Raw genomic sequence first — 14,626 nt, 5'->3', positions numbered from 1 at the left:
AAAATAACTGCGAGTCCAAGCGAAAATCTGAAACGTAAATGACAGATGTCTAGTCGAATTTCGGCAAAAGCTAACACATTACGAAATTTCGGCAAACGCATTTGCTGATCTCGGTATAATTGATTTATATCGTTTATCGGTATAATTGTTAATCACCGATGAATTCAGCAGAAGATTTTACCAAATCTCGACAAAAAGATGTACTTTGCCGAATCATATCAGTAAATCTACTAAACGAATCTCTCAAAACATAATATTGATTACTGAGCAATCAGTAAAATCAGTGTGTTGCCGATCTGTTTTAGCACTTTATTCTACCGAGCTCGAAAATTGGGTTTAAGTGTGTTCGATAAGGAAATTAGGACTTTACTCGATTTAATAAACTCGATTATTTCTTTACTTTATACTGAGTGTTCTGATTGCCCATCTAATGGCCGAGACACTTCCGGTGAATCTCTCAACGGGTGAGCACGTTGTATCGTGTTAGTGCAGTGAAAATTCGAGTATTTCGCGAGAAAAAAAAATTTTTATCCGTACTTTGGCGACTCGTCTATCCACATAGCGAGATCTTAGCTTGTAGTCCAGGGAATAGAAAGTCCATTTGACTATAAACGAAAATAAACTGGCAATATAGGCTAAGTTGCCATCAATCGGTGTCTTCTCAAGTGAAGCGACGCCAACCAGAAGGAAAAAAAAAAGAAATAAAAAGAATGCCCGAGATGTTGGCTACTATAGCACTTGCTAGAGCGCCTTATCCTTGCCACCGGCAAAGACATTATCAAGATATCCAGCTCTTACATTTCACGAACAAGTAATATACAAAGCAAGCATGGCGCTTTCAGGCGAGTTCGCATCGAATTTCGTACATATAAGTAGGGAAGAGAAATGTCAAATTCGTGCGCGCCAAAGTAACGTATCGTATCCAACAGAAAGCCATCCAAAAGCGGAAAAATTAAATTAGCCAGATCACATACAACTTCAAGTTGATTAAAAAAACTCAACTGATGAGTGAACCTACTTTCTGTTGAGCTTGTTTGCATTAGAGTGACTATTGAGCAATTTGACGTCTCTGTTACTCACACCGATGCAGAGTGCGCAGATCTATTCATATACGAAATTAGAATGTGTGCGAGTCAAAGTTTGTTGTGGGTTCAATTTTACACTGAGGTAAAACATTTTTGACTCATAATCATACACTGCGAAAAATGCATATAGAATTTCGTAAGCTATGAACTAATGAACCAAGTAGAAGACAGTTCCATTACGTGATATACACACTTAAATTTTTTAGCTGAGTCTCGGCAAAAAAATGCCGAGATTTGCACAGCCGAGTAATCAGCAATCATCTCGGCAAAAATAAAATTACTGAGCGTCTCGGCACCCTCAAATTTGACAAACGTCAAATATTGCCGAAATCGTCAGCATAAGATTTACTGTTTGCTCAGTGGAACGTTCACTGAATATTCGGCAATCCAACAAAACGAAAAAATGAAAAAAATAAATTACCGAATCATCAGTATTTTAAAAGCTAGTCAATTAATTTTGTTTGTAATTTCTCAACATTATAAACACGCCATTCAGGATCAAAAATTTTATTAACACTTAAAGGAGGCTTACAAATTTGTTGCCAGTAGTGCTTAAAACCTCTACCTGAAAACATGTAGCATAAAAAAAAAGCGGCGTTTCCAGATGCAATCACCTTCAGTCGAGTTGGACATATGAAAATAAGAATATATATTGATTTTTGGCTTACAAAAATGTTCAATATTTAATGAGACATATACGGTATTGTTCAAAAAATAAACTTACTTTGATCTATTGAATTATTCCATGCATTGGATTATTTTTTCGCATATCCCCCAAAGTTTTGTCTCGAGGACGCTTTGAGCCCCGTGTTGGGTGCTTTTCCCTTATAATCGCGAGTGCTCTGATAAAGTCGCTTTTTATAAAGCGAAACATGTCACTATATTTATTCAATATTTTTACTTGCAAGTGGTTCCACGCTTCTTCGAAGATTATCCATTTTTTCACTCGAGGATTTCATTAGAAAATAATCGCACAATGCGAAGCGAAAATGTAACGCAGCAATAAATGACACCTGTCGTGCTGATTCTCGGCAACTGCTAGCGCATATTCCGAAATCTCAGCAAACATCTCTGCTGATGTCGGCATATCTGTTGTTTACTGATAAATTCAGCAAGCAATTATGCCAAATTTCGGCAAAATGAAACATTTTACCGAAATATCAGTGAATGCATTTAACGAAGTTCAGAAACATGCGTATTGATTACTGAGCAATCAGCAAATTTACGTGTTGCTGATCAGTTTCGGCATTTTATTATGCCGAGCTCAAGAAATGGTTTTAAGTGTGTAGAGTTTCATGAACGATTTTATGTCTTTCTCAACTGTTCTCTTGGCATTGCAGTGTTTTTTATTGCATATATGTCTTCAATAATTGGCACGATGCGCTCGACAAAATTCACTGAGTTATTTCGACATACTCACATTAGCATTAACTGCTGAGAATAGCCACACCAACACATTCGCACGTGGATTGGACTATAATCAGAGTAGCTGTTCGTTTGAAATGACAGCTTCCAGTTTCAATCGAGCAAACGCCCTGTTGATTACAAAGTAAAGCCAACGAAACTGCCAACATTTCGGATTAAATGTTTTGAATTGTTGCCAGTCTTACGGATGAGAAGTCGTCACTCTGCGTTATAGGCACTCTAGTTTACATGATACCTGAACGATCCCGCACGCAGTCACTTTATTGGGTGAAAAGTAATAAGAATTAGATAATGTTTTGGCAGCGTATATATTTTTATCTGCACGCGGACACTTTCGTCCTTTTTCAAAAAGTGATGTAATCAGAGTTGCCAGGTTATTTTTACATAAATCTGTTTCTGACTCCAAAATTTATCTGGATTGGTCTGGGTGTACCATATACAAGGAAATAAGAAAATTATGACCGGGCTTCATTTGCAGTGAGTAAAAAAAATAAAAAAAAGGTCTCACCACCTATCGTATCGCCAAACCCGTAAAGAAAATCTGACATAATCTGAGAGAATTTGTAAAATCTGATAAAAGATCTGATTCGTTAGAGCGTCTAGCGAAGCGAGATAAATCTGCAACCTGGCAACGCTGGTTGCAATCACGCGTGGTTTTGTTTATAATCCCCATGTGTTGATAAAAACACCGTATTACAGTATACTTTTTTGCATTATCCAAATTATTCATACTACAGATTAGTAATGGATGAGCATAGTCTTAAAACGATTCGAGAGGGAAGTGCGGAAATTTTTGCTTCGGAACATGTTTTCTACAATCCGGTGCAGGAATTCAACCGAGATTTAAGCATATGTGTACTATCTACGTTCTCACGACTGTATCAGAAAGAAAAGGCCACGGAACGTCAGAAAAAAACTGCCGAAGGTGACTCGTCTGTGGACAAAATTGAACTGGTGGCAGGGCAAAAGTGTGAGGTAGGAAATTGTAGTATTCACTATTTTTGTGAAATAGAATTTAATTGATTTTAGTACGGTTTGAGAATTTTGGAAGCTCTGTCAGCCACTGGACTAAGAAGTATTCGTTATGCTAACGAAGTACCCGGAGTCAAAGAAGTCGTAGCAAACGACCTATCAAAATCGGCCGTAGAGTCAATACAAAAAAATGTGGAACACAATAAATTGGAACATCTCGTCACAAGTAGCTTCAATGACGCAATGTAACGTATCCTTCACAACAACCTTCACATGTAACCTAAGTTTATTTATATAATTCAGGACTCTAATGTATACTTCAGTTCATCCGACTAAAAGATTCTCGGCAATAGATTTGGACCCATACGGCCATCCAACACGCTTTCTAGATGGTGCAGTGCAATCCATTGAGGATGGCGGTTTGCTGTTGATAACCGCAACGGACATGGCCGTTCTAGCTGGAAATTCTCCGGAAGCATGTTATGTCAAGTATGGCTCTGTTCCGTTGAAAACTAAAGCATGCCACGAAATGGCGCTTCGCATCCTACTAAGATGTATAGAAACAACGGCTACGCGTTATGGACGCTATATGGTTCCGTTGTTAAGTGTTTCGGCAGATTTTTACATACGTGTGTTTGTCAGAATCTTCACTAGCCAGTACACTTGTAAGAAAAGTAGCAGCAAGCAATCGATGGTATTTCAGTGCACCGGTTGTGAATCTTTCACACTTCAACCTTTGGGTATATTAAAACCCAACCCAACGGAGCAAAATCCTAACCAGATTAAATTTGGAATTCCCACCGGACCTTTTGTGAATAGCAGATGCTCTCATTGCAATCATCAACATCACATGGGAGGTCCGATCTGGTCCAACGTTTTATACGATAAGGAATTTTTAAAAGAACTAATGCAGACCATTGAACAGGAACAGTTTAAAAAACTGACTACAATCCGACGAATTTACGGAACGTTATCCGTAATACAAGAGGAACTTCAGGACGTTCCGCTATACTACACTTTAGATCGCCTCTGTGGTACCCTCAAATTAGAAGTGGTATCTATGATGAAATTTCGATCAGCTTTACTTCACGCTGGTTATCGTGTTTCTTACTCACATGCTTGTAAAACGTCCATTAAAACCGATGCTCCTGTATCGGTGATTTGGGATATACTTCGTTGTTGGGCCAAAACGCATCCAGTGAAGAAAGAACGTTTAATAGACGGCATTCCACTAACTACTATTCTAGCAAAAGAACCTGAAATGGAGTACAACTTAACTGATATTCACCCCAGAGCCAATCCTCCCAGCAGAAAAGAGTCTCTAAGTAGATTTCCAGAAAATCCAGCAGCTCATTGGGGACCCGGAACTAGGGCCACGTTAATGTACATTTGTTACGCATTTTTTGTTTTGTTTTGTTCTAATGGCCAATTCCTTTTCCATTATAGGGTGAACGATAACAAAATGTCTAGAAGCATTGCAAATCAAAATAAAAGAAAAAAAAATCAAACAAGAGATAAAATGCTGTCAACCTCAGAATTTCCCGATGAAAAATCACCCGAACGTAAGCAATCCAAAACAGAATTGAACATGGTAGAGGGCACATAGACAAAGAATTTATGTATTGAACATAACTGCGCACGCGAGAAACCATAGAGACGGCAGAAAATCAATCTAGCATTCATTGTTGTTTCCAGTCGAGCGATTAAGAAAACTTTCAGTGGAGTATATTGAATAAAGACAAATAAATTCATTTCAATGCTATTCGTTTTCGTCAAGATATAAATAATGAAATGGAAACACTGTACTAGTGTTTCCACTAAACGTGAACGTAACGAGAATCACATTCCGGAAATCGGTGGCGAAGGGTGCTACCTCAAGCAGTTACCTGTCCCACCGGGAGCCAATCCCTGTAAGTTGTGGTCGGACGGAATTAGTCCGAATGAACGAGTATTTTACCATCAGACGCTGAGTTCAGCGCGGAGAGCAGCTAAATTCCTGACCTTAGGGTAAGAGATTAATACGATTGCTATGGATAGGAATTCTCAGAAAGCTCTTGTTTAGTTCTTCGAGTTTACTCAATGTATGCAGTACTTTTCTGTACTTACACGAATGAAACAAACGACGAATGTTTGTAAAATACGTTTTTGTGTATAAGTCCTTCGTCAATTTTCTTATATGAAAGCCAGTTGTCATTACTCGAAATAAAAATCAAATTCCGTTTGAAGTGTAATCTTGATAATCTGAAGATTTAAACTACGGTTCAAAACTGCCCTGATATTCAATTCAATAGCCTTGAATCTTTAGGTCTCTTACTGAATAAAACGGGGTATAGATTGGTAGATATGCGATACGTTCGAAAGTATATCAAATTCGTTTTCCCGTTTACGTTCGAATCGATCACACTTTTAAACATCGTACACTTATGCATGTACAACGCCCATTCAACTTTAAACTATCAGTTCTGGTACAGACTTGAGTTGTAATTAAAAATGTTTGATATTATTTGTTATTTGACTTGTTTTTTCGCTGATTTTGTATCATCAAGCTTGCTTACGTCCGTATCAACTATTCGACGAACACATACTTTCGAACGAATGCGAACAAAAGCCATTCTTGTTTTCACTCGAATGTGACGAATGCGATTCCTGTGCAAAAGAAGGATCGGCAGCGCAGGTAGTTTTTTGTGCGGATTCCAAGCATCAAGGAAATGACGAATTCTACATAACAAATAAATATCGTACTAAGGACCAAATTTATTTAAGTCGGTAAATGAAATTTTCAAATTAACTTCGTGCAAAGTAAAAAAAAACATTTAAAATCGCAGTCCGATCAGTAGTACCTGCGACAAATATGTTGCATTTTTTTCATGTTTTCGATAGTCTACATACATATTTATTACATTGATAAATTCATTTTTTTAATATAAAATAAAGCATGTTTACCCATGGCGTATTTTCCATAAAGTACCTAATAGATGTAAAAATTGATCCGCATTTTACTATGACTGCTATGCTTTCTAAATGTTTTGTTTTCACTTTATGGGCTACTCTGGCCGAGGGGGGTGGTTACAACGATCCGCACTTTCCATACCAGACGAATTAGGCTATGGTGCCCAAATGAACACTAGTAACGAAGGAGGAAACCCTATCATTGATAGGTTCACTTCAGCATGTAACCCAAACGACAGATTTCTTTACGGTTATTAATTTGCAACGACAGATACGAATATCTTCTATTGCAAGTTCACCAGAGAGTTTGTCACTTGGGCAGGAAGTGTGTGCATCACCCTGTAACCAGTCAATCATTGAGTCGTGCGTCTGTATCGTATTAGTATTTTGTCATCCTACCAACTGCTTCTCGTCTTAAATGTACTCGTCGATGAAACTTTGGATAGTTTCGCATTGTATCCGCTTCGGTCTTGGCCCTGCTTTCCTATGTAGTCTTTTGTCTGAAGCGGTACCTACGATTATTACTTTAAAGTTCCTGAATCAATGTAGATATGTTTAGTCTACTAACACTATCCAATCTAATCTATTCTGATTGTTTCTATCTTTGTCGATACCGATACCGAACCGGAACGGAAAGGTTTGAAAGTTCCTAAACGGTTCATAAGATATCAATTAACTCCTATTCCTGATAACAATAGTCCTCTTTTTTTAATTAAATTCACCAGTTCAGGACGAATGCTATATATTAACAATAATCCCAACTGGATCAAGATAATTCAAATTGGTGACCCATTTCAGGCATAAGAATGCTCGAAACCACCTAATGACCTATTGTCAGTTTCACTGGCATACATTCTAGCGTTTCGCATATGGTTAATCACAAAAATTGGACTGATTTCATCGTTTATTTGAAGAAGTTTACTGATATTTGAATATTTTGTGGCAGACGAGTTGCGTTCGAATTTATTCGAGTGAAAACAAGAATGGCTTATTCGCATTCGTTCGAAAGTACCCGTTCGTCGTATGGTCGATACGGACGTAAACAAGAATGAGGGTGTATAATTCATTCATATTCTCAATAACGCTAACAAAATCGAAGAGCAATTTAATTCCAATCTTACAACATATGATTAAAAAATCTATACGCCATTATTCGAAATATGGGCGTATGTTCAAAGCTGGTTTCAAACAAACGGCGCAACAGTTGTTAATAGGAAAACTGGATTGTGTTTGACTTCGTTCTACTTTAAAATAGTGTTCAGCAGTTTGAATCCTTCACCTCAATGGAGCTCCTAGAAAATAATTGATACAGTTTAGTTTTAAAAGATTTATTTAGATCAATAATTGATACAACGTAGATTCGTTCGTTTGCCTTGGAATAATCCTCATCGACTCCGAGCTATGAAAGTCGTGTATTGGATTGGTCTTGACACACTGCAAGTACAGGATTTAGTTTTTTACTTCACGCTTTAGTTTTCAACTTCGCGCGTTTAATTTTTAAATTATTCACAACAACCTGCAAGTACGACGGGAGCTGTCCGTGCTTTAATGATAGCAGATGTTTTGAACGATAAGCGGACCTTACACGATCATTAAAGGTGTCATTACTAAAAAATAATATCATTTTAATGAACGTGTATGGTGCAATAATGATGATGAAGTCATCATTAAAAATGACAAAAATAATTCTCGTGTAAGGGTCGCTATAGGATTGACTGTCCCGCTTTTCTCCGTGAGATTAACACACTCAAAAAAAAAATGTAATCTGGTGTAATCTCAAAAATTTTTTTATATGATAAAAAACTTAAAAAAATGGGATAACACCACCGCTCTACGTTTCCCGCATTTCTGAGACAAAACAAGATAACCGCATTACTTCGGAAATTCGTGAAGAGAAGCCGCGTAACTTCGGAGATCCACGTGAAAAAGTCACGTAAAAACTTATAACAAAAGATCTCAATGTATTAATGCTCGAGCAATTACAGAAACCAACGACAGAAAATGTGAAAAAGCCACCATTGTCTCGCGTCGTTTTAGATGAGACCTGGCACAAGTATTCAGTATGACAAACCATATTGTTAGGCATGGATGTAGAGAACTATTTAACTCAAGAATAATTGAGAAAAGGAGTTCTGGCAATTATTTCGGAGAAATGTGTTCTTGCATTAAATTGAATTGCAATTGAATTTTCTTAACTCGGAAACTGCTTATTGTATACAATATTAATTGTAACTGTATGCAAAATTAATTGTATTCTGTACTTCGATCGAATCGGAATATGTCGAACGAATGAGAAAATGTAAGATTCTGTAATTCGATAGATACAGAATGCAAAATTTAGTATGAAAATTTTCAAACTGTAATTCGATCGAGTTACAGAATGCAAAGAGGTGAACAAATTGAAACAGTTTTGGGCAAAGTTGAAGACTATGTTTTCTGTTTCTGTTAGTGTCCATATATTTGGCATGCAGTTCCAAGACATTTGACAAAATTTTTCGGCTTCTGTCTTTGTTTGGCAGATTGTTCTCATATACGACCTTGATATTGAGATAAAAAATCGCTTTGAGTTTTCGTGTCGCTATTACAGTATTGAACAATTTTCGAGCTATTTTTTGGGTGGTATTGCTTCTAAGAAACGAGGAAAAGGTATTGTATCCGATTTAATAGCAATTCGTTGATTAAAAGTCGAATAGGAAAAATAATATGGCGAGTTTAATAACGAGATGACTATTGGTACAATAGCCCTAGTTCATTTTCGATATTCATAATGATGCATCATGACAACAAAAGCAATCCTTAATGAACCGAAATTTGTTAATTGAAAATAACTTTTCTATATTTCAATGGTTATGAGAAGAGGGCAATCAAAAGATATTATAGAACGACATCAAAGAGTAAAATGCTGCTTGTCTTGTCTCAATGCTGAATTCTATATAATTTTACAGACCTATCCCTCGTGACTCCCTGGATATCAATCTTGCCTCTCAGTATAATCACTCGGAAGAACTATTTAAGGCTAGAAACCATGTCGTTCTTCAGGATGAAACCGTGGGTTACACAACGTTCCGTCGACTCCGCAACACTCGCGATCTTAGTCCAGAGAAGATTATTCCGTTGAAACATCCACTACAAATCGGAGGAGTGCGCGAAAAACCTTCACCCAGTAGTGTCAAACTGATGAATACAGGACCTCACACTCCACTGACAAATCCGGGCTATTCAAGACAGACCGGAGATGGGAATTTCTTCAATTACTAGAACGCTGTTTCTGTAATATATAACAAAAATAAATTACTCGATTGTTTGAATGAGAAGTAGAACTGCCATTCCGATTTATTTCGTTTGTTCATTCATACATTTTATTTTGTTTGATAGCTTAAAATGTAGTATTGATTTGAAAGTAGTATGAGAAATAAACTGTTAAATCCAGTTTGGGTTTGTGTTGTTTCAAAACATCCTCTGGAAATCCAGTAAACTTACCCTTGGTAAGGATGTCGAAGTATTAGCCGTGTTGATTAATCCGTTGAAAATGTTAAAAGTACCAAATTGCGTAAATCGTTTTCGATGCTTATCTGAAAATATAAAACTTATCCATGTTGGGAACAGGTCGAAAAAAGACAACGCTTAACGGTAGTTTTTGTGTGACCTAGAAAGAAGTAATGGGACTGGATACGTAGTAAAGCATGTCGTAGCGTCGTCACGAACATTCTCGACGACGCGACTCTGCAATCTCTGCGATCAATCTGCCTTAAACGCGCTTTCCTCCGGATGCCCTCCGCTACAAGTCTCCCCAACGTTCCAGCAACTCTAACACCTCTCTCGCCTGCTCCTTTACTCATTCCACGGCGTTTTTTCTTTTATCTAAAAACCCCCGGAAAACCTGACTCAGCATCATATTTCACTTTCTCACTCTTCATCTGCTCTCGTGCTCCGCGTTTGTCAGCAACTTCATCGGTACAGACATGCAAAAATACTTGGAGCAATTAATTTAACGAAAAATAACCAAAAACCGAAGAGCACTAGAATGTAGAAAAAGAAGGAAAAGAAAAGAGAGAAAGAAAACTCGGTCGCAGCAGCAACAAGAAAAGCCGGCCGCTTCCGAAGTCCTTCCTGCAAGCGGGAAGAGCAATGCACCCCCGCAGGAAAGTGTTCGGCAGCGCATTCTCTGAGCTGCGGTGATTTCCGGAACAAACGACGATCTGCGTCCACATCATGCTCAGCCCGTAGACAACTCCCGCGGAATTACTCTCAGTGTTACATGTTCGGCAACCGACAGCAAGGCCAGCCAGCGATAAAGCGATCAGCAAGGCAGCGAATTGATTTGAGCAGGGACAAACTGCAATCTGAAAAGTCCACGTGATCTACCAAATGCAGGACGCGCGTAGGTTCTTGTAACGAAGGACGACCGGCACGGAACAGGGGACACGTGCGCTCACTGCAGCATTTTGAACGGGAAGTCTCTCTTAATTTCCCTCACTCTCCTCTTTCTCTCTTTCTGCCGATGCATACGTGCTCTTTCATTACAGGCAACAGCAGCAGCAGCATGCAACCGCATATGCCCTGTGATTGGAATATTACATTCGTTTAATTTTTATGTTTACTTGTGTTTCTTGGTGACTGATAAGAGACTTTCTTGATGTTGGGTTTTGATTAATAAAAAAATCTAATTTCTAATTTCTCCTTTCGATTGTTGTTTCGAAAACATATATTAGTAAATTTCTTTTGTTACACCCTGATGGCTTTCTACTACTTAAAGTCACTAAAAGAAAATCGAAAATTGCGTCAAAATTGTAAAATATTGTTCCATTACAAATTCTAACGCAATAAATGAACTTCAATATAAGCAAATCTATTGGTTCACCTAAATCCTAAGTCATCGAGTGACCTCAACTTTTATCATGAATGCCTAATACCATCTATATTTGTATCTTTCGATCACATAAGCTTAGAAGAAGTGCGTGGCAAATTAGCAAGGTAAGTAAAAGTGCACATTTTACTTATTTGAAACTAACATTAACAGATGCAGATTATTTATATGCAGAATTTAAGCTGTGCTAAAGGTGCAATGGCCAATATCTATACATTGCTGGATTGTAAAATTTGACAGTAAATAATAGCAAACTCTGTATGTTAATTTTTGTATTTGAGTCATAAGTAGAACGTTATCTATATTTTCGACTTTATAGCGACTTTTCAAAATTGCTATGCGATGTCAAAAAAGAATTTGTTTCTCAGTTTCCATAAAAACTTAATTGGCATTAAAACTACATGTCTAGACATTTTGTCTGCTATGTTGTTACAATTTACGGTCGTTGTTCAACCGTCTCTAGCACTTAACAAATTGATTCAATTTACCTTTTCCCAACGGTCTCAGTTCCAGATGTTCTAATTTTACCTACACCATATGTAGTTATGTTTGAAGAAAATAAAGTTTACATCGTCATATTCATCGGTTAAAATAAATTCACCGCGTTTTTGGCTGGATCATTTATCCTACAAAACAGAAAAACAATTATGAATCGTTGTTTTTTTTTGAATATCAAGAAACGTACGGTAATACATCTGTTCGAAAAAACTGTTTATTTATGTCTTGCTCTAGTAGTGGGATCCGCGATCTAACGGGCTGCGAGATCTGGAATCTTTACCACGGGATGATTTGCTACCGGAGCGAGATCGGTCACGAGAGCGAGATTTAGATCGCGAATATGAACGACGACCACCACCTCCACGGGGTCGATCTAATGAACGAGAACGACGTCGATTACGATCACGAGAACGTCCTCTTTCACGACCATTGTATCGGCGTCCTCCACCGCCACCACCGCTGCCGCGTTGAGGTGAAGTGGGTCGACCGTAGCGAGCCATTTGAACACGGAGCTCCCTACCATCTAACATGCGTCCGTCCATGGCATCCAAAGCGTCCTGCGCGTCACGCTTATCATAAAATCTGAAAACAAAAAATTACCACGTCTACAGGTAACAGACAGAAATTTGAATAAAAAAAGTGCTTTTCTACCTGACAAATGCAAAACCGCGACTTTCACGAGTATGGCGATCACGAGGAATGTAAATGTCTCCTACTTCGCCACAGCGTTCAAAAACGCGACGTAGGTCGTCTGGAGTCGTTCGATAAGTTAAATTATCGACCTACAAAACAAAAAACAAGTGAAAATCATCGCCATTTTCGGTTTATTTGTATAATCACGAAACGCACACATAAATATTAGTAAAAATTGATTATCGCCACAATCAAATTAGATTTTGTTGTTTAATTTTAATATCCTTATTCTCTTTTTTCATATGCATTAAAAGGAAACTTGAGCCTCCCTATAACACTTGGTGTTTTCACCCCTATTTTTATTCGAGTTAGATCAAATCAACGCCACGCACACACTTCATTATACAAGCCGAGCAGGACGAATGTCTACTAGCCGCATGCGATTAAGTTTATTCGAACCGTTACTGAACGACTGTAATTGTATATACATGAATTATTTTGCAAACAAACAATGAAATGACGATATCGAAACTGGCAAATCTGCATTCACCAGACGGTGACCTCCATTTTTACGTCGCTGCATCAGAACCCATCATGGCCGCGCCGGTCTTACCTTCAATGAAACCATTCCGTCAATTCTTGGCGGAGGTCTTCCATAATTACTGCTCATCACGGAATTGATTGTTCCACCTTTGCACCAGGTAAGTCTTTAATTTGTTCTAACAACAAATAATGCAGGATTTCAATGAAAAATTTCACTTTTTCGATCACCGGAGAACTACGCAGCGTTCTCAGCGTGTCTGGTCCTCGTCTGATCAGACTAATTTTTAAAAGAAGTTGAAAATGGCTACCGGCACTTTATGGCATCAGGGCTGCCAAATCGAAATCTATGAACCGACTTTTTTTCTCTAATTTCTAGGAGGATTGTACAAAGAAGACTACAATCAATTGGAAATAACCTAAGAGTAAGTTTATTATTCAGAACTGAGTTTTTAATATTATAAAAAATATTTCTTTTACTCTGTAAATATATATAGAAATTACAAGGATATCAGCAAAATCGGCAATCATGCATACCATTGAGGATCGAGGGAATTGGCATTAGTGATTCGAAAGAAAATTGAACGACATCAAGCAAACAAAGCTGCTCACATCTTCATACACTCAAATAAATATTCACTTTCGATTCACTTGAAAAATCACGTAAAATGGTTTCAAATGTCAAATTGAATATTTTACGTGACGAAAATGAATGTTATACGAACATCCCCTAAAATGAATAGAGTCATCACATCAGGTTTACGTGAATTGACCAAACGTCAAACAATCTACGTGAATTTCCAGTGTGAAAAACTCGATTTTGAAAATGGCGAACAGTGGCCCTCGAAGTGTAAGTAGTGTAAATATTTGCGAGAAATGTTATTTAATTACAATTTTTTATTCCATCGATCGGACCATTCCGGTATGAAAGTTTCCATGTGTTTGACTGGACCGAGTGCCTGCGTGAGTCCGGAAGTTTACCCGCTCCTGCCGAATGCTTTAAACAGGCCGTTGGTCCACCGAAAAACGAGTTTAAAATCGGTATGAAGCTAGAGACACTGGAACCATGTAATGCGACCTCAACCTGCATCGGTAGTGTTGTGGGAGTACTTGGATCTCGACTTCGGCTTCGGTTGGATGGCAGTGACAACAAAAACGATTTCTGGAGGCTTGTCGATTTGAGATACCACGACGTTATTAGTTGCTTTTTAAGCCATTGAAATTACATGCTAATTTTCTGAAAAAAATGTTTTATTTTTCATTTCATAGATTTATATAAAAATCTGAAATTTCCCTTTTGACTTTAACCAATATATAATATAATAATTCTCTGGTATCTAAATTTGATATGAACTGATGGTAAATGTGATATGAACAACAGTACATTAAATTTACTGGATTATGCATTAAACAGCTTTTAAATGCCAGTCCATTAAAATCTACGTGAAAAGTAGGGTGGAAAATATTTACATAACTTTTCACGTAACTATAACATGATTATTATTTTGAGTGATATGATATTAAATTCAAACTTTTTCTACAGAAGGGCGATGCTTAAATTAACGTTTTGTTCCTGATCACTAGGGTGAACCTGGTTTTGGTACAGGATAATTCTGTGATTCGGGACGAATAAAAAGGTTCAATACGATCGTAAAGG

The 14,626-nt window shown here is 37.6% G+C and overlaps 3 protein-coding genes across 4 annotated transcripts; 2 read left to right on the top strand and 1 right to left on the bottom strand.

The window, feature by feature from the left end:
* Positions 1-3,125: 3,125 nt before the first annotated feature.
* Positions 3,126-5,239, top strand: LOC131431023 (tRNA (guanine(26)-N(2))-dimethyltransferase). Its single transcript, XM_058596431.1, has 4 exons — positions 3,126-3,485; positions 3,540-3,727; positions 3,786-4,865; positions 4,929-5,239. The coding sequence occupies exons 1-4, from the start codon at positions 3,255-3,257 to the stop codon at positions 5,086-5,088; spliced, it is 1,659 nt and encodes a 552-aa protein (XP_058452414.1). The 5' UTR covers positions 3,126-3,254; the 3' UTR covers positions 5,089-5,239.
* A 10-nt stretch (positions 5,240-5,249) lies between these two features.
* LOC131431025 (cilia- and flagella-associated protein 276) lies at positions 5,250-9,751 on the top strand. Its single transcript, XM_058596434.1, has 2 exons — positions 5,250-5,489; positions 9,377-9,751. Exons 1-2 carry the CDS (start codon positions 5,269-5,271, stop codon positions 9,687-9,689), a joined length of 534 nt encoding a protein of 177 aa, XP_058452417.1. The 5' UTR covers positions 5,250-5,268; the 3' UTR covers positions 9,690-9,751.
* Positions 9,723-13,252, bottom strand: LOC131431024 (serine/arginine-rich splicing factor 2). Of its 2 annotated transcripts, none has more exons than XM_058596432.1 (5): positions 13,043-13,252; positions 12,448-12,578; positions 11,984-12,378; positions 11,787-11,924; positions 9,723-10,991 (listed from the first exon to the last, which is right to left on the bottom strand). In XM_058596432.1, the coding sequence occupies exons 1-3, from the start codon at positions 13,097-13,099 to the stop codon at positions 12,027-12,029; spliced, it is 540 nt and encodes a 179-aa protein (XP_058452415.1). In that variant the 5' UTR covers positions 13,100-13,252; the 3' UTR covers positions 9,723-10,991; positions 11,787-11,924; positions 11,984-12,026. The 2 variants fall into 2 exon arrangements, with proteins under 2 accessions (XP_058452415.1, XP_058452416.1); XM_058596433.1 differs by having other exon boundaries at positions 9,723-10,003.
* Between the last annotated feature and the right edge of the window lie 1,374 nt (positions 13,253-14,626).

The sequence above is a fragment of the Malaya genurostris genome, chromosome 2, assembly GCF_030247185.1.
Source record: "Malaya genurostris strain Urasoe2022 chromosome 2, Malgen_1.1, whole genome shotgun sequence".
In the NCBI taxonomy this organism is placed as follows: domain Eukaryota; kingdom Metazoa; phylum Arthropoda; class Insecta; order Diptera; family Culicidae; genus Malaya; species Malaya genurostris.
Note: the sequence above shows the minus strand (reverse complement) of the source record. Positions and strands in the feature narration are given on the sequence as shown.